Genomic DNA, 22,469 nt, shown 5'->3' with positions numbered 1-22,469 from the left:
CTACAGTTCACCTTTCACTCAAAACTCATTGCAATGAGTGCCTATGTCCATGGAAACCCACAAAGCAAAGAATGTGAGAGTTTTATCTCCAGGGCTAACTGTTTCATGCATCAAATTGGAATTGGCTAGAATGACTTTTACAGGGGAAATCCCAATAAAAAGGCATTCCGGTATAGGGACTCTGTACAGTTTGCCAGTTTCTCCAAGTGAGCGCTATTAAAGCAAGCAGATGCCATGGACAAAACTGACAAAATTATAGCAAGTATGACTCGTAGTTATATGACTGAATTGGAAATCTGTTGGACTCTGGGCCTGGCTCTATCACTGTCACTGTGGGACAGTGAGCAAATTACCTCTCTATCCTTCAGTTTCCACATTTGTAAAATGGGATTACTACTTTCCTACCTCACAGGAAGGTTGCAAAAATGAATGCCAGTTTCCTCACACCATGACCTGCACAGCTGGCATTAGGAGAGGGGATGTCACCTAAAGTACCAGATAATTGAGGACAGTCACTGCCAATCTTGATGCCTCAAATATATCAGACTTGATCGACAAATTGTCTGATCCAGCATAGTAAATTCATGTTCATCCAAAATATTTCATTAGGCATTGGTCATCACAGACTTATGAAAATAAGGAATCCAATAGAGAGGGACCAATCTCTCCCCGACCTAGCACTAAAGCCATAGTTTCATTCCCAGTTGTTTCATTACAGGTTCCTGCATCTTTCTTCATACCAAATGACCCTGGCAGTAACCGTGGCAAGATTTTCAGCTCCTGCTCCTACCTTTTTGTTTGTATAATTCACTTTGTTGTTGCCAGCCCAGCTCTTTTGCCTGCTAAAGGTGCCTTTGTCTAAAAGAACAGTCAGACAGCTTAACATGTATAGAAACAGTAGATCCTCCAGAAGAAGGGTCATTGTCCCTCCTTATATGTGTGTGTGTGTGTATGTATATATATATATATATGCGCAGAAAAAGACATTGATCCTAGAAACTGAAGACATCTTTTCACAGCATTTCTCCTGTCTCTTAGGCCTTATCTACATAAGAAAGTTGCACCGATAAATTTAAATAATTTTTAAACTGATTAAGTTCAACAGGTACAACCAACCCGAAGTCTAGACACACTTATTTCAGTTTAGGAGTGGTTTAGTTTGGTTTATCTTAAACAAATTCCTAACCAATTTAAAGTAAGCCAAAAAAAAACTGGTTTAAACCGAGAGTGTCCACATGCCCTTTTGCACCAATTTAAGCAAATCAGATTAAAACCACACCATAAAGTTAACATGGTGTGATTTTCTCATGTAGAAAAGGTCTGGGAGAAGCTACTATCTCAATGCTGATGAACTGAAAATTCTCCACTATGGCCAGAAGTCTCTCGGACACCCATCGCCCATGCATCTGAACATCAAAACACCACTGACTGACTCAGACAGGAGGTGGCCTTTTAGAAAAGAAGTTACCAAAATGTTCCTCTGAACTAGCTATAAGATACTATTGTGGTGAGTGCAGTACAGACCCTATAAGTAAATAAATTACCAAGAGTGGTGGGGGTATAGCTGAGGACACATTTCAGACATGTAACATTTACAGTTCACTCACTGATCACAGTAGAAAATCTTTAACCCTTTCACTTCAAGAGCTCTACTGTACTTGCTATGTTCCTCCTGCTTGTGGCATTAAATTGACACGATACCAAAGGATAGATAATGTAACCAGCACACTGAGCAGCACAACAGCAGCATTCAATACCTAGATGCGTATGCAATATTCACAACTCTGAAGCACTTAAGCAGAGCCAGTAACATTATGCAGGGATTTAAAGAAACATAGAATCATAGAATCATAGAATATCAGGGTTGGAAGGGACCCCTGAAGGTCATCTAGTCCAACCCCCTGCTTGAAGCAGGACCAATTCCCAGTTAAATCATCCCAGCCAGGGCTTTGTCAAGCCTGACCTTAAAAACTTCCAAGGAAGGAGATTCCACCACCTCCCTAGGCAACGCATTCCAGTGTTTCACCACCCTCTTAGTGAAAAAGTTTTTCCTAATATCCAATCTAAACCTCCCCCACTGCAACTTGAGACCATTACTCCTCGTTCTGTCATCTGCTACCATTGAGAACAGTCTAGAGCCATCCTCTTTGGAACCCCCTTTCAGGTAGTTGAAAGCAGCTATCAAATCCCCCGTCATTCTTCTCTTCTGCAGGCTAAGCAATCCCAGCTCCCTCAGCCTCTCCTCATAAGTCATGTGTTCTAGACCCCTAATCATTTTTGTTGCCCTTCGCTGGACTCTCTCCAATTTATCCACATCCTTCTTGTAGTGTGGGGCCCAAAACTGGACACAGTACTCCAGATGAGGCCTCACCAATGTCGAATAGAGGGGGACGAGTACACAAGCTAATTCAAAAGGCACTTTGGGGGAAGCGGGGAGGGGTTGTGTGACGTTTTTTGTTTTAACACAGTGTTCTCTCATTTGATGATTTCACCCTTTTTGAAGTGGCCAGAATGTCTCTCCTCTGCTGTCAGATAGCTTACAAGCTATAAGGAAGTATCACTATATCATTCAAAGAAACACCAAGCTAAATCCATTAAAAAATGAGTCTGAGGATGCTGAAGACTTAATTAATTTACAGTTCTTACTATTTCATAAGTGCTCTGAAATTAATCAGAGTAGAAACAAAGAGCAAAAGAATAAATACCTGATTTCTCCTGGGTTAAATGGTCATTAAACTGTTGGGGGATTTATTTTAATTCCAACAGCAAGCAGGGGGCTAGGAAGCATCCACATTAGATTAAATGAGTACAACATTTTACAAATGGATACCACTGAATTCCTGTAACAGTCTGGTTACGGTAATAGGTTCCCCCCACTACTGAAGAAAGAAAGCCAAACACTACATAACCCAGCCTTCCTCTCTCATTCCCAGCCCTTCAGGAAGTTATGAAGCCAATTTTCCCTAACAGTATTCTCAGGAGGGAAAGTTAACTTCCCATAAAGGTAAAATTATTATTTTTGTGCCTCCCCAGAAAAGGTGAGGGGGGGGCACCAACTTCCTTGCTTTAGCAGAGAGAATGAGATTTTCCTGCATCAATGCCAAGAACAGACACCCTAAATTCAATTATCCTAATCTCTAGCTATCCATCAGCAGCAGGGTGGGACCAACTGATTCAGAATTTCTATTAACTAGAGACTTTGTATACTAAAAAGAAACAAAACAAAAAGGCACTGCACCACCAATTGGTTCCTGCTGCTCTCCACTCACCAAAATCATCCATTTCATTCTACTCCCTCAATGTGAAGTCGTAAGTACTTCCCCAGCAGACCCATGATAATTGGCACCATCCTCTTCCCATCAACCCTCCTAAGGCCTGATGTACTCCTCTATCTTTACACTCAGCCTATACTAGAGTTACATGCGCTGCCGTACCTTTTTGGCATACACTGGGGGAAAATACTAACTCTGAATGAACCACAGTTCCCTGATAACCAGGGATCAGAATGAATTTTTTAAATATATGCCATTTAGTACATACAGGCCTAACACAGATGACAAGCTGATGACTTGACAGTAGATCCTCACTTGTAGAACCAATTGGTGTTAGTAAAGAGAATGATTAATGCCCCCACTTTCTAAAGCTTTTGTGACAGTTCCATGACTGGAAAAAGGTACGACATCTGCCACCCATCCTAGCCCACAGTAGTGCTGTTTTAAAAGTTACAGGGATATCGGCTACAATTCACGAAGGATATCCGTTTCAGAGATTACTACACTGGTCAACTGATTTTAAAAAAGTAGTCACTTGTCTGTTATTTGCCAGGAAAGAGAAAAAAAATGAATAATTTGATTAATATTATTCAATTTATTTACAGAGCTGTCTGGATAGTGCAATATATGGTAATAATTTTACAACTGATGGACAAAATTCAAAAAAGTTATTCATAAAAATTGAATGACCAGCGCTAAAAATTGCAAGATATCAGTTAATCAACGCATACCACAGATATTCACTGTAGCTTCTGTGAATATTATATAATTGTTCAAACTATTACCAAAGTATTCATAATTCTCTTTGTAATGTAAGGGGAAATAATAATAAATACTGAGCAAAGAAAGTTAATCTGAATCCAGATCATTTCAGTTTAAAAAAACCAACACAGTGTGGGCCCCTCTAGTTTGCTCCAACTCTTGTTCTCATTAGTCTTGCTAATATCCACATTCAAGCAGAAAAGTCACAGACAAGCCAGGTTTCTCTGGCAGTTACCAATGCTACCAGCAGTAGGAGCTTTGCATAAATTAAAAGTTCTAGTAGAGGTGAAGGAAGTAATTTTTAAAGTTGAGAAAAGGTGCCAGAACATAGGTGCCAATAGAGCATAAATGGAACAAGACAGAACAGAAAAACTGGTATTAAAATATACAGATGAAACAGAAACATGATCTATCAAATCCAAATGTCAGAAGGTAGGGTGCTCTAGTTTGGGACTGCCACTATCTACTGGAAAGGAAGACTAGCTATTTGAGAGGAATGAAATGCATATAAACCTCCAGGTCAAGATTTTGAATACTGACAAGTGATTCTGGGTTCCCAACTTAAGATGGCTCAAAAAGGACCTGATTTTCAGAAAGTGCTGAAAACTACATTCTTTGAAAACTACACTTCAAGGAATATCAAGTTGGGCACTCAAAAACTGAGGCATCCAAAAATCACTAGCCATTTTTGAAAATCTTGACCTCCAGATTTAGTAGCGAAAGCATGGGGGAGAAGCAAAGTGTCCCTGGAAAGCAGAAGCTACAACAAGGAAAATACCACAAAATACTTACTTTTACAGTGATATTTGATGTCTCAGGGCTTGTCTACACTACTGCCTAAGCTGATGTAATTTACATCACTCAGGGGTTTGAAAAGCGATGCAAGTTACATCGACCTAAGCGCTGTCCACACCAGTGCTAAATCGGTGGGAGAGCATAGCTTCTGCCTCTTGGCTGAGTTGGAGTAATTGTGCCTACAAGAGAGCAATCTCCCGCCAGCATAACACGTCTTCACCAGACGCACTACAGTGGCACAGCTGCATCGGTGCAGCTGTGCTGATGTAGCACGGAACTGTAGACTAGACCTCAGAGAGAAAAGGGAAGGAGAGAATTACAGATGAGTAGCAGTAATTGCTTGTCTGGATGTAATTAATAGTCAGTGCTTTAGAGAAAGAACCTCATTAATATGCATCTGTTGCAGATTACAAAGTAAACAACAATAAAAATCAAAAATTCGGTAACACAAAATGTACTGACACATCTATTTTCATTAGTGTTTAGCTCTTCATATAAAAATATGGAAAATGTATTGTACAACACCTCACTATAGCAGTGTGCTAAGAAACGGGGCTGAGACTGCTACAGATTGTTTTGTTAGAATGATTAGGTTTTTGTATTACGAGAATAAAATTAACAATTCTCTTCTATAGTATAAGTTAACAATATAATAATGCTTAGCAATTACATCACATTCTACATTTTCAAAGCACCATGTAAACACTACTGGTTAACATTTACATTAACATTGTTAATAAAAGGGTAACTGCTTAAAAATGTATATAATTACATTTCTAGAGCTCCTTTCACTACAAAGAATTCCAAAGTGTATTACAGGCACTATATACAAATGGTTATCCACCCATTACTGAAATGCAGCCACAACTTAGGTGGACCCCAAAGCAATACAGCAATAGTTTAATACAGAAAGTAAAGAAAAACAACACATAGGAAAATGAAGGGCCTGTAAAATAGTCACAATGTAATTACCCAAATTAAATCTCAGTCAGAACAAATTTCTTTACTCTTGCAAAAAGTCCCATGTATCTTTAATGACACGTTGTGTATGCACTGTGACATGGCTTACCATATGGTGTGTGTGACATGTGCATAATATATAATATTCAAGGCCCCATGTACTCAGTGACAGGCTTGATCTAAGTCCTGTGGCAATATTTCTGTATGCTGTAGCACTCCAGTGCAGGCAACAGGAGATTCTGTGGTATGTTGAGATAAATTTTAATCACTGAGGTTCTTATTTAATTTAATATGAAAATTAATAACACAATCAATAGTGTTCTTTAACCTGATATTAATTTCTACTTATTTTATGCTGCCTCTACATTTTTAATATTCAATGTACTGTACAATTTTGGTCTGAAACTACAGAATAACTGTACTATAGATGCCAGAGGAAGCAGAGGTTTTGGCAGCTGGGTAGAGGAGAGTTGGGGCTCCTGGGAAAGGATGGGAGGCTGTTTGAGTTTGCGGACAAACACACCAGCTAAATTGTTAAATTGATAAATTGTGAAATAGTTAATGCTGACAATGAAATTGAGACCATTAAATTTCTAACTTACATTCCCTCTTCCCCAAAAGGGATGGTGCTGTTCACACCCTTCTCAAAAGCGATAGTTTCTGAATGACTTCAAGCTGAGTCAGGAAATACTGCATCAGCTACGTACACATCTTTCACAGATTTTCTTTGCAAACAAAAGGAGTACAAAACTAAATTTTTAAAAAAAGGAAGCAGGAATTCTGGAGCATAATTTGGTGAAAAACTCCATAGCATCTTGGTATACTTGGGATCCAGATCAAAACACGGACTAATTTTTTTTTTTTTGCCTGCATAAAGTACTAAGAAATATAGCTTACCCTCTCCACTTGTCCTTCCTTATGCTTCAATTTGTACACTTTCAGCTTTGGAAGAAAAGTCTCAACATAGTTCTTGTCTTCCATCCCTTGAAGCAGTACCCCATGGAACGCCAACCTGCAGGTGTTTGCATGAATATCAGTATCCAGCTTGGAGCCAATCACAAGGCATAATTTAGGACAAGTCACAGGTTTTTCAAACTCCAGTAAAGCCCATTGTTGCCTCGGAAGCTGCCCTTCTCCTGTTTGGTCATTTTCCTTGTTTTCCTCTGAAGATTTTGATCCCTTAGATAAGTATTCCTCTTGATAAAGATATTCCTTTGCAAAATCAAAAGCATTCTCCAGGGGTTCTTCGCTGAAGTCAGCAGGAGCTGTGCTGAAGAACATCACTCTTCCCATGACTGTTTCATGACCAACTGTGATGTGAAACTTGGCCTTGGTCTGAAGAGCACCACGGAAATACTGGATTTTCTTCAAGGAGATGACAGCAGCATGTATGGTCTGGAGAGATTCTGGAGTACAGATTAGACCTCGTTCTAGCAGCTTGGGATCAAACTGGGTCACACAGACGCCAACTCTGTCACCCTGCATGGCATATGTTACAGGAGTATGGAACATCTGCATAGACTTGACTTTCTTTGTCACCTGTTTAGGAGGAAACAAAAATAAGAAAATTAACCGTATTTATATTTACCTGCATGGAATGAGCGTCAAATCATCGTGTATCAAGCTCTGGCTCTCTGCTGAAGATTCACATCATCCAGAAGAGACTGAAATTTTAAAAATGGAAAGCAATCAGATTAAGAATATATTCACAAAATTACCTAAAATGAACCCTGATATGATTCTCCCAAAGAGTTTTATTTTCGTCTTCTAGAATGTAAAATCATCAATGCTCGGACTATCTTGATGTGTGTGTCAACTCTGCGGATGTGCCTACCAGAAATCAGCAAACCAATGAAAATGTGGTTATGCATATGTCATGGAATAGCTGATTTTTCATCTTTCTATTTATTATAAAAAAGTAGTACCCTAAGATATCATCAAGATGTGTAACAGACACCTATGTAACTACATAATTTTATTTTCATTACCCTTTTTTTCCCTTACCCACCTCTTGTTTCTCACACTCATTTATTGTATCATATTAAATCAGATTGTAAGCTATCCAGGGGTAGGGGCCCTCTCTTACTATGTATTTGCACCAAGTCGAACACAGTGAGGTCTTAGAAGGTGCCACCACAATACAAACAATAAAAGCACAGTGCCAGGCATATTGTCTGCACTTATCTAATAATAAATATTAATCCCCACATTCATGCATAACAGTGTACAAAACCCCACATCAGTTTGAAATAAAAATATACATTCAACTGGACTAACTGCTGAACAATTCAAATAAGCCATAGCTCTATTTTTAAATATTAACATTTATTCTGACATGAACATGGACTGCTCTAGAACCCTGTGCAGGTAAGGAAATTTGCATGAGAATCTTATATTAACACATATGAGTAGCACTTGAAGACAGGCCCCTTTAAATAACCTCTGAAGTTTAACTGGAATCACTCTCAATTATAGTACATCCACATCCAAACTCTCTAACCATGTTTAGTCATGTGATAAATAAATTATAATAGCAGCAATCATATTCTCTTCTATCCAAGTTTTTGTGCATGTGTGCTCATGCATGTGCCTACTTTAGTAAAGATTCATCATTCTTCACAGCCTGCGTGAAGTATTATTACATCCATTTGATAGCTGGGGAAACTGAAGCACAGAGAGGTTACATGATTTGCAGAAGGTCATGACATGCCAGTGGCAGAATCCAAAATGGAACACAAGCTACTATGGACCTTATTAGAGTTTAGAAAACTATTCACTTGTTCTGACGCCATCCCATGCACCAAGCACTACACAATACTCTCTCTCTAATGTCCTCAAATTTCATACTTGATTCTGGTATGTTTTACTTTCATATTAACATACACATGTATATGCATATTAATATAATATTTAGTATTTTTAACATTGTTCAAATTTTCCCCAAATCCACAATGAAAAGCTACAAAAGAAGGTAGTGATTTGACTATATTTGGAAAGAAATGCTTCTTCAACAAATATATGAAGATGCTCATTTCAAGAGTTTAATGCAAGAAGATGCTGGAAGTTCCAGATTAGACTCTGCAGCTAAGACTTTCTTGAGTCTACAGCTTTAGCCCTCATATCAAAGAAGACACCCCTGGAAACATTTCTGAGAAATAAATGGTGGAGTTAGTTTTATTAAAAACATATTTCAAGTTCGGGGTGTTCCCCTCTACTCAGCTGATAACACCATCTTACTCACTGACATTCACACACAAAGGGGCTATCCCACTCACTGAGGGTTTTCCCTGAAATTGATAGAGGATACTATATCCCTTTATGTTTTAGTTAGTCTTTATTGATGTCCTTCACTGCTAACAAGCCATTAAACCACTGCCACCTATGTCTCAGAGGTAACATTTTTTTTCTGGTTCTATGACTGACTAGCAGCAGTGGACACCCAGATGACGTTCAGCAGATTCCATTTAATGTCTAGTACTTAGCCCAAACTCCAAATTACTAATGGATCATGTAAACAAGAGTATCATTTGTGACTCAAGTTTATGGGATCAAGTTGTCTGAAATATCAAATAATCCACAATTTAGGAAACTTCACATGTAGAAAGAAAGACAGAAAGACATAAAGAAAGAAAGAAAAAGAAAACAACCCTGCACAAAACAATCCAGCACAGACTTGTGTTTATTTAAAGTGAGCTTGGGGATATTGGCCCAATAATTTACAAATTAGGCATGGTGCCTGTTACATTTCATTTCCTTGATATTATTGATCTTGGGGAGCTCATGATGGTTCCCACCATTTATAGATACAGTTTATTTACCATTTCATTAGCTGTTTAAAAAATGTAAATAGAAAAAAAAATCACTATCAGAAGTTTGACATTCATAAGCTTATGGTTGTATCAGTAATTTCAATTCAGCGAGTTCTCAAACAGAAAAAAAGAATGAAATAAGCTTTTTAAGATCAGTCTTGATTCAGCCTGATCAGGCCAAACCAGTTTAATTTAATAATGTTTCATTTTGGCCTACTCTGTGTGTTTTCTAAATGATTGTTTAAGAATATATTTTTCCAGTTTATGCATTAACCCAGTATGTATCTGCTTCACACACTTACACAAACAGACAACAACAGATCTGGAATATCAATTAATTCTTTGCAAGTAACTCTCTGGTTTTGACACAGATTTAGATGCTGGAACACATATACAGTATAATAAAATAAACAATATTTCTCTCTTAGATACTACTCTTTGTCCTTAGAACTCAAAGTACTTATAAGTTATTATTCATTTTACCCTTTGTAGGGGGGTTACCTACCCAGAACATCAGAACACAGCTCTAAATTTTGACGCTTCCAAAGTCTGTGCTCTGAAAAGTAGATTATCTTTCCTCGGTATATAATGGATTGTATAATTAATGTGGCAACCAAAATCAGTACAACAGGCCTCCATTCTCATGATCTATTACTGCTTTTCTCCCCGTTCTCCTCTCTGTAGAGCTGCAACAGAGATGTCAGCATTTTCTTGCTTTGTACCAAATGCTACTTTGCTATTCACAGCATACATACTATTAGCACTCATCTATCATACTCTGTCATATTTATGTTCCTGTTCACTGCTCAACTCTGGCAAGCACATCAATAAGCTGCATCATCTTCCACCTGCCCATCCCACTGTCTTTTCTCTGATGGGACTCAGCAGACCTGGGTTCTATTTCCAGCTCTGTCACATACTTACTGCGTGACCTTGTTTGGGCAAGTCACTTCGGCTCAGATGTTCAAAGTAGCCTCGTGAACTCATCTTCATTAACTTTAATGGAAGAGGTGTCTAAATTCCATAAATGCCTTTGAAAATTGAACTTGAATCTCTGCCTCAGCTCCCATCTCTACAACAGGGATACCATTTCCATTTTTCATTCTTTGTCCTGTCTACTTAGATTTCAAGTTCTTTGGGACAGGGACTGTCTATGAGTATGTACAGCACCTAGCACAATGGGGTATCAACCTTGGTTATATACTAAATAATAATTCCACCCCTGCAAAATACCAGTAGTATACCCACCTAAGCAGTATAGTGGTCTGTATTATTTCTATGGTACAAAAGTAAGAAACCCACCTGACTAGGATCTGTAGATGTTTTTTTCAAATGGAGAGAGAGAATTCTTCAGTTGCCTCAATGTGTCCTCTTTATTTCAGCTACCTAATATCACACACTTAAGTTTCTGGATATTCCAAAATAATCTTAACACCACAAAAGTAGACCAAGTAGATAGGCATAGTTATGGTGCCTGCTCTGGGTGCACAAGTGCAGATTGCGTACACATAAATCAGTTGCCGAGTGCCTAAAAGAGAGGTCACGTCTGCAAATTTGGCTAACAGTCTGTATTGCAAGAGTGCAACAGGTGAAAGCTACTTCCAGACAACCACTCAAAGAGCAAAAATCTTCCAGACAGCGTTCCAGACTGTGCAGTGACACTGAGAATCCATTCCTACATTTGAAATCTATACAAAGCATCTGTCTAGCCACAATCAGAATCAATCATTCTGATGGGTCATCTATACGGCTCCATACAAAAAGAAGTCTTTTTTTTTTTTCCAGTTGAGTAAACAGGCAAAGCTAACAGTGAGGAGATTTTTCAAAACCAAAAGGAAAATAGAAACAATTCAGGGGGGAGGGATAGCTCAGTGGTTTGAGCACTGGCCTGCTAAACCCAGGGTTGAGAGTTCAATCCTTGAGGGGGCCATTTAGGGATCTGGAGAAAAAATTGGGGATTTGTCCTGCTTTGAGCAGAGGTTTGGACTAGATTATCTCCTGAGGTCCCTTCTAACCCTGATATTCTATGAATTCCCCATCAACCCCAAGGCCTCATCAGTTACTAAAGTGAACGGAGCAACTCAATCCGTCTAAGTCCCATTCCATAGGTAGGGTTTCAATCTCAACCTTAGACTGGCTGCTAATCTTGTCTGGAGTCCTTATTAATTGTTTACTTCTACTGGAAAGTGCTGAGTAAAGTAAAGAGGGCTGGGGGCATTGCAGAGGAGAAGGAAGAATGACTCACGTAGAGTAAAAGCGGAACTGTGGAAACTCAGACCAAAATAATGGAAAAGATGTAAGTCCTACAGCCCTAATTTTGTTTGGCCAAAATTTTCAGCTGCTGGGAAATAAGAACCCTCTTAAAATAGGTCAGTCATGAGTGAAAAAGGGAAATATTAGGATTTTATTCCTTTTTAAACAAAGCAAAAACAGAAAAAAATATAGCCGACACACAAGCTATTGGGAACCACATAAATTATGTATCCTCTCACCCTTGGTTGGAGTCATATTCATACACAGAAAGGCCATTTGCAAGCTGTACAAAGATTAATATTGTCTGGGTGCACTGGATGCCTGGCTTCTAATCAAAAACAAAAGAAACAGCCCTTTTCAGACTAGGAAAAGTTATTGTTGCAGCCCTTTTCAAATCAAATGTCACATCTATGCCTGTGTGTTTCACTGTACTACATAGGATGTGACAGGGAAGAGAGACCAGAGAGTATAAATATAAGTGAGAAACCCCTTCATTAAAAAGGCTAATGACCTTAACTGCTGTCTGCTGGAAACACTGTAAGTAGTGATATCAAAGCCCATGCTAAACTCTACCTACTATTTTGCTTTCAAACATTTTTGTGCACAAGACATGTGCATAGTATCCTTTCAGCCAAGCATCCCAGACAATGTTATCTATCTAGCTGGGCTGACAGGACAAGACCTAGCAATTATCTTCTACATCCTTCACTTAAGCAAGCATTTGATACATTTTCACCTATCCCACATCATTCCTGGCTGCTATCTGTACCCTCCTTTTCCCCTTACCCACCATCTCCCTCTTGTTCCCATCACAATCATATTTACAGCACAAATGCTGAGGACAAGTAATTGTGGGAAAGATGAGCAGAAATGTATACAGTTAGTGTCAGATAAAAAACAGAACAGTTTTTGAAGATGTAAGTTCAGAGCAATGAGTCCACAGAACAGAATTTGAAAATGGCACCTCATGTTACCAATTTATACTACCTTGGAAAGGAAAAGTCCTTCAATCTTTCATGTGGCAGCGCAGCCAGAAGACTTACTGACTTCCACAGCAGTGGTCAGAGCGAATGGACTTAAAAGAGCTAACCTGGTATTCTTTTATCCCTATCATTTCCTATGTTCCTCGACACAAAAATAGCAACTGAAGCTTGTAAAGAGAATCATATAACTACACAAATTTATGCACTGAATAAGCCACGATATATTAGAATATTCTTCATTGTTGAACATTCAGATTTTAAATATCCCACTTTAAAAAAAAAAAACTAAGCATTTAAAAGGACATTGACAAGGACTTTTTTTATTTTTTTTTTTCAGTTTCTGTAAAACTCTCTTACAAGTTCATCATCAGAAACATCTTGCAGGGGATTCCAAATAATACAGAATAAAAATTGCAGGAATGGGAAAAGATTACTATTTGCCTTTGTGTACATAAACTATATTAACTTGAGGTTAATTAATTAACTTTAGATCATCATCATATATACACACACACACACACACACGCTCTATATATTATACATACACCCCAAATAAACTTAAATGGTTAGGCTTAAAATGTCTGACACTCAGAAAACTAAGTATTTCATTACAAGAAGTAGAAGAAAGAGGTTTCTGTAATTTTTGTTTTATGCAATGTATTTAATATTTTCAAATTATTTTCCATTAGATCAGCAGTTCCCAAATTCTGGTCTGCAGTGAACTGGCTAGTCATATAGCGCTGGCTTCTCCTCTCTATTTCCAAATGTTACATTAGATTAAAAAGCTAAAAATACATTAAATACTTACTGGTACTTTTCAACTTAAGCAATTGCTGTAATTGCTACAACTATGTTTGAGAATCCCTGCATTAGACTATATACAATGGAGTAATTTTCAAACTGTTCCAGGAAGTTTTAACAGTATGGCTCCCATTAATCCATTTGCTGCTTGTCCTCTTCTCCGGTTTCTGTGCTATAATGGAAATAATATTTCATTGGAAAGTTAGCATCTCACATTGATAGACCAGGTATATAGAGTAGTCTGGTAGGTGGTTTAAGCCACCCCACCCCTCCATGTACCTGGTACTTACCCATATATTTTCTCCATTTATACTGGGTATCTACTTCCAAATACTAGGTTCTTATTTGTGTACCTGAGGGCAACAGTTAAGTCCATGATATCGCACACCTAAAACTGTGTCCATAACTTTACCTCCTAAAGTTCTCTTCTTCTTGGTATGGGGGTACATGGTAAATGGATCACGAAGGGGAGGAACTTAATTGAGCATAGCATCTCTGCCTGTCAGCTGGGCTCCAACACTGCAAGGATAGAGCACATGGGGATTGGTTTCTTGCAAAAAAAAAAAAAAAAAGAGGGGGGGTTCTGTTTGGTGATGAGGAGAACTAGAGTTACATCTCATTCTAAAGGTCAGAAGCTTTAAATCATTCTTTTTCTGTTGCCTGGGCAGAGCACAAATATCAATAAAGTATTTTGTTCCATCACACTCCTCTTCTTCTTCCATATAGCTTGGGTAGGTAGCAACAGCTACAAATTTATATCTAAGTTTGATATCCAGCACATTGCTGCAGCAGTGAGCTGGTGAATGTCCTTCAAGCCCCCAGCAAAAGAACAAAGGGGACATTCAAATATGGTGTGCTCTATTGTTTGTGCCTGGTGATCACAGTCACATACAGGTGTTTGCCTCATTTTCGATTTAAAGAGGGTTTGTCCACATCTCCCATGAGATGTCCTAATGAGATTCAATCTGCACCTGTCTTTCCGACATAAACCAAAACCCGGTGGTTCCTCAATAGGATCAACAACCAGCTGTTTGTTTTGAGCAGTCGAAGTGCTCCATGTGACTCTTCATTGAGCCTCAGCATCAAAATTGGGTGTAAGGATCTTAATATGGTTCCATAGAGGGTTGCGGGATTTTAATCTTGTGTTTGGTGGGATCCTCGTATTTGCATTGACATGATTAAGAAAGCAAGATGTGATTCGTAAGGTCCGTGGACTGGAGCCCCATGATGTTCCAACCAATCTTCTAATAAGCGCGACACAAGACCTAACCTTATTGCGGGTGTTCTTGAGGTGTTGTCGAAAGGTCAAACTGTGGTCCAGGGTTAAGGCCAAGATACTCTGAATTAGCTTCATGGCTAACACTCTCACCACAGAACTGCACATCAAGTTTGGCATTAGCCATTTTATTGTTCAGATGGAAAGCTGTTAGCATGGGGTTTTTTTGGATTAGGCCTAAGTTTCCAACATTGGAAATAATCAGCCATTGTGCTAGATCTCGGGTTAGGGTGCAGCTGATGGTATGGAGGCTCGTATGCTGAACAGCTAGGACAATATCATTCACATACATGAATTTCCTTGACTCCGTCACTGGTATATCCACAGTGTGTAGATTAAAAAGTACTAGGGCAAGGACAGAGCCCTGAGGGATGCCCGAGTTAAGAGTTCTTGGTCTACTGATCTGGCCATTAAGGTGTACCTTAAAGCAGTGGTCCCCAGTCATTGCTGCCAAGAGGCAGCATCTCACTCTGACCCGGACTGATAGAAACATTCTTTGTAGCTTAGAAATACCCCAACATTGTTTTGTTCAGGGACTGCAGTGAATGGCTAAATCTCATCTCTCTGTTTTGTCTGGCCCTTAAAATACAAACCTGGAAAATCTGAAAAGGACCTGATAGGCACTTAAGATTGGGATTTTGTTTTCCTAACACATATTCAGTTTCCCTACATAAGGGATCTCCAGAAATTATAATATAGCTCTAGACTTTTACATATTGTGCTGGGCTTTATTACCACAGAAATTACGAAAGGAAAAGATCTATTAGACCATCCTGTCCATCTTTCTACAAAGGAGATTGCATCGTACATTTTGGAGCATTTTGTCCAGCCCCCAATGGTTTGAAAGCCCTGAGCAATAGAACTTTGAATCATAAATTGCAGCCAATTTTTGGCAAAATCAATGGAATTTGTTTGGGATTTTATTTGTTTTCCTATTCCCAACTTTGAACCTTTACAAAAAGCATGATATGTTTTTAAGCAATGTCAGCCTCATGATCTTCATGACAGTAGCAGAGAGATGAGAAGTGGGGGGGTGGGGGGGGGGAAGGACAGTTCAATAGGTCCAATAAGTGGAAAGTTATTTTAATCCTCTCCCCTGGAATTCTAGATCTGTAGAAACATGAAAAAAAAAAAGGGAACAGTATTGGGTGTAACTTTAAAGTTAGCCTTTGCTGTATGCAAACAATATCTGTAAACATGGCTAACTTGGATACCATTATAATTGTTACTACAAACTTAGCTCATAATGTTTCTAAATGGTGGCACAGAGGGATTGATTGTATCTCTCACTTTGTAAATTAACAGGCATGTATTGAAATCTTACATCCCTTACAAAGAAAGGGTTTTTATTATTTTTTTAATTTAGATTATCCCATTAACATTCCTAAAGCGTTATGTAGAAGTTTATAAAAGGGGTTAAAAGGGAATTGGAGGAAACCCATGCATTCACATATAAATAAAAAATGCAAGGCAGAGAGACATTAAAAGCACCCAAACTGTTCAGCCCTTAAGATAAAAAATGTGTACAATATAAGAAAAGAACCTGTTATTTGAAGACCAAAGGAAAAATCCACTAAGATTTTCAAAGCAGTTTAACTAGAGACTAATAGGAAACAGGATAAAAAAAAATCCACTAATGACTTTTTCCCCTGATATGTCAGAGCTTCTTTTCCTTTATTTATCCAACTTTCATTAAGTTATCAGTGTTCCATATGTCATAGCTCTTAGCTTCTCTAGATAAGAACCACAGCATCCTGCTACCTCCCCCAGTGCTGTGACTGCATCTTACTGATACTACAGATATAGCAACCCAGCCCTCCTGTAACACAGGTGGAACCACAGAAGACACAGTAAATAATAAATACTAATTCATCAGATAAAAATCAATGGGTTATAAACATACCTAAAGTTCCTATGCATAAAAGGGTTAAAAACTACAAAAAGAAGATACCAATTTAATGCCCTGGGCTCCAGCCAAGGGGGAAGTAAGGAACAGGCACTAAAGACCCATGCCTACAGCAGCAGCAGCAGCTTCTGGAGCTATAGTTTTACATGCAAATTTGAGTTTTCTTTTTTCTTTTTTTTAAATGAGGGGAAGGGGAGATTTTTGAAGATATTTAGGCACCTAACTCCATAGGAGTTAGGTTTCTAGATACCTTTAAAAATCTGGCCCTAAATTCATAGGCCTCATGGCAGTGAAGAAAAGCTTGAAAATGTGACAAGAAATGATGTCTGCTTGAATCTGCAGACAACCTGAAACAATAACTTTGAGAAGTGAAAACTGTGCTACGCATCTCAATGGGGTATTTAATCCAAGAATCCCTGCTGTGGGGGACACTGACAACATCATCCCAGCAGAGGACTGCGTGTGTGGATGGAGGAGAGGAATGCATGAAGACCCAGCCCTTGCATCCAAGCACATCCACTCCAGTTGTTGGGGTAAGACCCGGAGGATCCCACTACCATTGCCTCTTTGAAAGAGGAGCGGCCCTCTGCCACCACCATTCCAAGTAGGAAGGAGGCCATGAAAAGCTTCTGCCATCAACCTGATGTCAGACCTCATTAAAAGCTCTGTAGCAGGAGCAGCATTCATGACCCCACTGTACATGCTGTATATTCAACATAAATAGCAAAAACTAGACTAAATGTAGATAACTTTCTCAAAAGTAATGTGAAAAGGGAAATTAAAAAAACCCCACACAATGCATACTTAACCTGTTGAACTCACTGACAAGAGTTTAGAAGGTTAAAAAATGATTTGACAATTAAAAGATAGAGAAAACATCCACCATTATGGATTTAACATTTTATAACTAATATAAATGCTCCTGCATTAGGGAATAAGCAAGGGGTTCTCAAACTGAGGGTCGGGAGCCCTCAGGGGATCGCAAAGTTATTACATGGAGGGTTGCAAGCAGTCAGCCTCCACCCCAAACCCCGCTTTGCCTCCAGCATTTATAATGGTGTTAAATATATAAACAAGTCTTTTTAATTTATAAGGCGGGGGGGGGGGTCGCACTAAGATGCTTGCTATGTGAAAGGGGTCACCAGTACAATAGTTTGAGAACCACTGGCATAAGCCAGCCACTAACTGACAGGAATTAGGATAAAATTTCCCCTATGGGCAGGTTATTTCATAACTTTCCATTGTGCAGTCTCTACAGCCTTCCTCTGAAGCATGTGGAATGGGTCATTGGTGGACACAGGTTGCCAGTCTAGATGAACCACTTGTGTGATCTGGTAATTTCTATTTTCCTATGAACTCTTGTCTAATCTCAAACATCTAATTTAAACTCTGATCACTTAACCAAATCCAGAACTGTACCTACCTTTAACCAGATCATTTCCTAAATCCTTCTCTAAACCTAAAATATGTGAGTTTCTCTCCTTTGGGACTAGAGGTGAAAATGTATGGATATCAGAGAAGATTTCTACAGATCCACAAATGATGATGCCATTTAGCAACAAAAACAAACAGTTCCTGGTTGAAGGCATCAAGGGACAACTGGAGCATGAATTCATGGGTGAGTCAGTCAGGCCATCCAAAAAATCATTAGGTTAGCTTAAAAACATGAGCTATTTTTAAAAAAATTAAAATTGGGTTCTTATTTACCTTCTATTTTTGAGCTTTTCAGGTTCATGTTTTCAAAAAAAAAAAAAAAAACAAACAAACACCCCCTCCCAAAAGCTGAGATTCTTACAACCACATAACTCACCTGATTAGCAACTTAAGAAAAGCACACAACTTGCAATAAAATCACAAGAGTTGGTAACACTATTTATAATACAACCACCATGTGATATAACCTCTTGCCCCAAAACCTAGATCAGAGAAGGCCATCTCTTCTCAGATAATCAAGGGCAAAATGGCAGGTGGGACCTACTACAGATTGGAGAGGTTATGATTGTGCTGCTGTGCCTCAATAACGCTTACTTTGTCTCCAGCTACCATGTATGGGGTGGAGAATATAATTGTGGATAAAATGTTGTCTGCCCCTCCTGAATTACAGGTAAATGAGCAGAAATAAGGAGGGAAGAGTTTCCAGTGTTCAGTAAAGTCACATTATGATTGCAGTGTTGTCAGTGTAATCCTATACCATAAAATCTTTTAGGAAATTCACCTCTTTTGATCAGATGTTTCAGATCCTGACAGCCCACATTGCAACAGTGGGATAAAACACCTGATAGACCACACACCATTAAAGGAGTTAGTTAAAATTCCCTTATCACAAGCACAGAATCAAAAAAAGCGCTGGTTGTCCAATAAGCTAATAGCATGTTCGTGATCTCACTTTAATGCTGCTCCGCTTTAAAGGTGTAGTTTCTGTTTAATGTCTCTATATTCTGTATTCATACACGCCGCATCATTGTACATACAGTGCTACACGAGTATAAATACATATTTCATAAAAAACATTCAGGTTGCAAAGTCAAACACTCAAGAATTAGGAAATGCCGGAATTACAGTTGCCCAGGCAACTTTAATTCACCCACTGTGTGCAGAAACATATGATATTATGATATAGTCTTTAATTCACAATCACATACTGTTTCTTTCCAGCAGAACCCCTGCCTTGTTCAGTACACAGTATGGATGGTGCTCACTGAATGGGCAGCTACTCAGTATTTCTTTTTATCCTCAGTATTCAAAGTGTGGACCCATTCATTATTTACCGCACATCATTCAAAACCCTATACTGAATTATTAATTTCCTCATGGGCTTTTCTAGAATGCTCCTATCATAGTACCTTAGTTCTTTACAAACGCTAATGAATTAGCATTCCCAACACCCCTGTGAAGTGAGGTGATATTATCCCCATTTTATACGTGGGGAACTGAGGCACAGAGGTTACAGGCAAAATTGTCAAAAAGTATCAATTAATACTGGGTTCCCCATCTGAGAAGCCTAAAGCCTGATTTTCAGAGTACATACCATTTTACATGTTCACAGCAGAGCTCCGACTGACCTCAGCTGCAGTTGAGAATGCTCAGCACTTCTGCAAATGAGATCCTAGATGTCTCAGGATGTATATCCAGAAAATGAGGAACACACAATTTGGTTTAACTGACCTGCCTAACTGGAGACTCCAGTTCTCCAGACAAGCATTCAACTGCCTCAGTCCTGAGGTCATCCTTTCTCTTCCACCAATCCCCTCATTCACTATATACATTCCAACTCCTGCAACAAATGAGGCTGGGATCCAAAACACAACAGCCTCCTTCACTATACAATCCTAATTTATTCCCAGAGCTCAGCTCACCCCGTGCACTCACGGAAGCACTTGTCCTGTGGAAAAAAGTCTTATATGACAATATCATTAAGGACTGTATGATAACGCATGCACACAAGAAGCGAATTAAAGTTGCCATTAATTCTGCCATTTCATAATTCTGAGTGCTTCACTTTGCATCTTTAGCATTCTTTAACGTATGTTGGCGTGTTTTTAATGTAATTTCCTATGTTTTTTTTTTTAAATCAATTGGAAAAAAAAGCCAACCTATGGAATTATATTGACCACCCACACAGGTCATCAGCAGGGTTTGGATCTTTAGATCCAACAGCACACTACTCTACCACTTGAGCTAAGAGTAACTGTTAGTGGACCTGCCACTAAAGCGTGATGGAAACAAATACTTTGCCAGTGGGTGTCACAACTATTTGGTAGTCAGCAACTGAATGCTGACACTCAGGAATAATGGATTCCATTCCAAGTTCTGTAGGTAAGCGTGTTCTAATGGTTACAGACTCTTCTTCCCTTGCCCCGTTCTGCTCCTATCTTCCCCTCCCCAGCTCCTGCCCCTGCCCCTCTGCTCCCCAACCTGGCTTCTGCCCTCTCCCACCGCTCCTGCCTCTCACCCCTCTCTTGCTCCTATCCATGTCCCCATCTTCTAAATCCTTCTCCTGTACCCTCTTCCCTCCCCAGTTCCTCCTCATCCCCTGCCTTCTCTTTTCCTCACATCCTATATTTCCTCCTCTTCCTTCTCCAGACTGCCTGGACATCTGCAGGGGAAGCACTGAGAATGTAGGAGAGTAAGTGTCCCTGATCTCAGTTCTGGTGCCTGGTGACAAACCAATGCCTAGCAGACCCATGCTGAAGCCTGTTCCATTGTTCTGTGGGGACAGGGCATGCACAGTCTGATCAGTACATAGAAGTTGGGAGGGGATGGTGCATACACAGTGCAGACATTCTTTGGAGAATTTATCTCTCAAACTTTAACTCTCTACTGATCACGTGCAAAGTGAGATTTTTCAGAGCCTTGTGGCTTGGCCAAATTCGGGCAGATTTTCACGGGGACAGCAAAAGGCACATTCCTGACAGTAAGATCCTCCCCATCTGTCAAATTCCTCATCTCTGTTCTAAAGCATAAAAGCACTAGACTTTCTCAACTAAATGATTACAAGAATGCTTTTTTAAATGTATTAAACTTTTTCCTTTAACTTGTTCTCGAACAGCTAAACCACTTCAGGTGAAAAAAATTCACTCTGAGGCACACACCCAGCATGGAAAATTTCAGTCCAGAGTCTTCTAATAGAAAATGTCAGGCAACCTTAACTATAAGCAGTGCTACTTTCACCACCTATAATTTCTTTGTAATAGAATGCTCTGTTTTGATAATCTACAATGTCAGTAAAAGCAGCTGAGATTAGTATTTTTTAAAGTAATGTATATAAAGCCATTGTATTTAATCAGTGATCAGCATGGAGAGTTCCTTGTACTCTGTATTTATTAGAGCTGTATTATAAATAAGCTTAACATTTAATACCAATTAAACCTCAATTTATCAAAATTGGTTTTCAAGCACATATTTCAGAAAGTCCCCCCAAAACAACACAAAGCCAATGCAGGATGATGGGTAGAAAACAATGACTGTGGAAATTTGTTCTTCCAATGAAATAAACAGAATTCCTCTTTTTCAACTGGACTTAGTTTTGGAACAACAACAAGACTTTCATCTGAAGACTTCAAAGTGATATACAAAAGAATATATCACAGCAAACACAGGGTTGAAAGGTTTATAAAGAAGAACTCTTCAACATGGATTTTTTTCCTCCTTCCTCTTTAAAGGAGATTTTTGTTTACTACCAGTTTTTGAAAAGAATCAAAAGGGAGAAATTACAAGCTAAAGAAGTAAAACTTTTATGTGTAAGCAACATTTAGAGCTTTGTAAGAAGGATGGTTTAGGTAGAATATGTGACATGTAGCCCAACGTGAGTAATATTATATCTCAAATAAAAATCAGCCCATGAATATACATAATCCAAAAGGTAATTCTCCCAATCTCTGAAATGTAATGGAGCCACTCTAGATCACTGAGGCATGAATATTTACCATATTCAGGCTTTACTGCTCTCGATCTGGGTTCAATTTTGCAAATTAAAATGAGGGCTGTGTGGATAGAGAGATTAAAGAAGAGCATCCCAAAGCCTGCCTGTTTCCTTGGTGTGGTAGCAGTGATCTGGTTACCCTTCTGTTAGGTTATTTCTTTTTACTTAATGGAGTAGGTCAGAACCAATTGAGAGTGGAGAGAGGAGGTCATTATTAGGTCATAACCTTG

General features: G+C 38.9%; 1 protein-coding gene across 2 annotated transcripts in view; it reads right to left on the bottom strand.

Moving 5' to 3' along the window:
* The window catches only part of EEFSEC (eukaryotic elongation factor, selenocysteine-tRNA specific), a 167,420-nt gene that overhangs the window by 65,132 nt on the left and 79,819 nt on the right, over positions 1-22,469 (bottom strand). For both annotated transcript variants that reach the window (XR_013346683.1, XM_077822239.1), the window contains exon 5: positions 6,687-7,328. Coding sequence is in view for 1 of the 2 variants with exons in the window: in XM_077822239.1 (XP_077678365.1) it covers positions 6,687-7,328 (642 nt within the window). In the remaining variant the exon portion in view is untranslated. The remainder of the gene's footprint in view (positions 1-6,686; positions 7,329-22,469) is intronic.

Source organism: Eretmochelys imbricata, chromosome 7 (assembly GCF_965152235.1).
Source record: "Eretmochelys imbricata isolate rEreImb1 chromosome 7, rEreImb1.hap1, whole genome shotgun sequence".
In the NCBI taxonomy this organism is placed as follows: domain Eukaryota; kingdom Metazoa; phylum Chordata; order Testudines; family Cheloniidae; genus Eretmochelys; species Eretmochelys imbricata.
The sequence above is the reverse complement of the archived record's forward strand: the minus strand, read 5'-3'. Positions and strand labels throughout refer to the sequence as shown.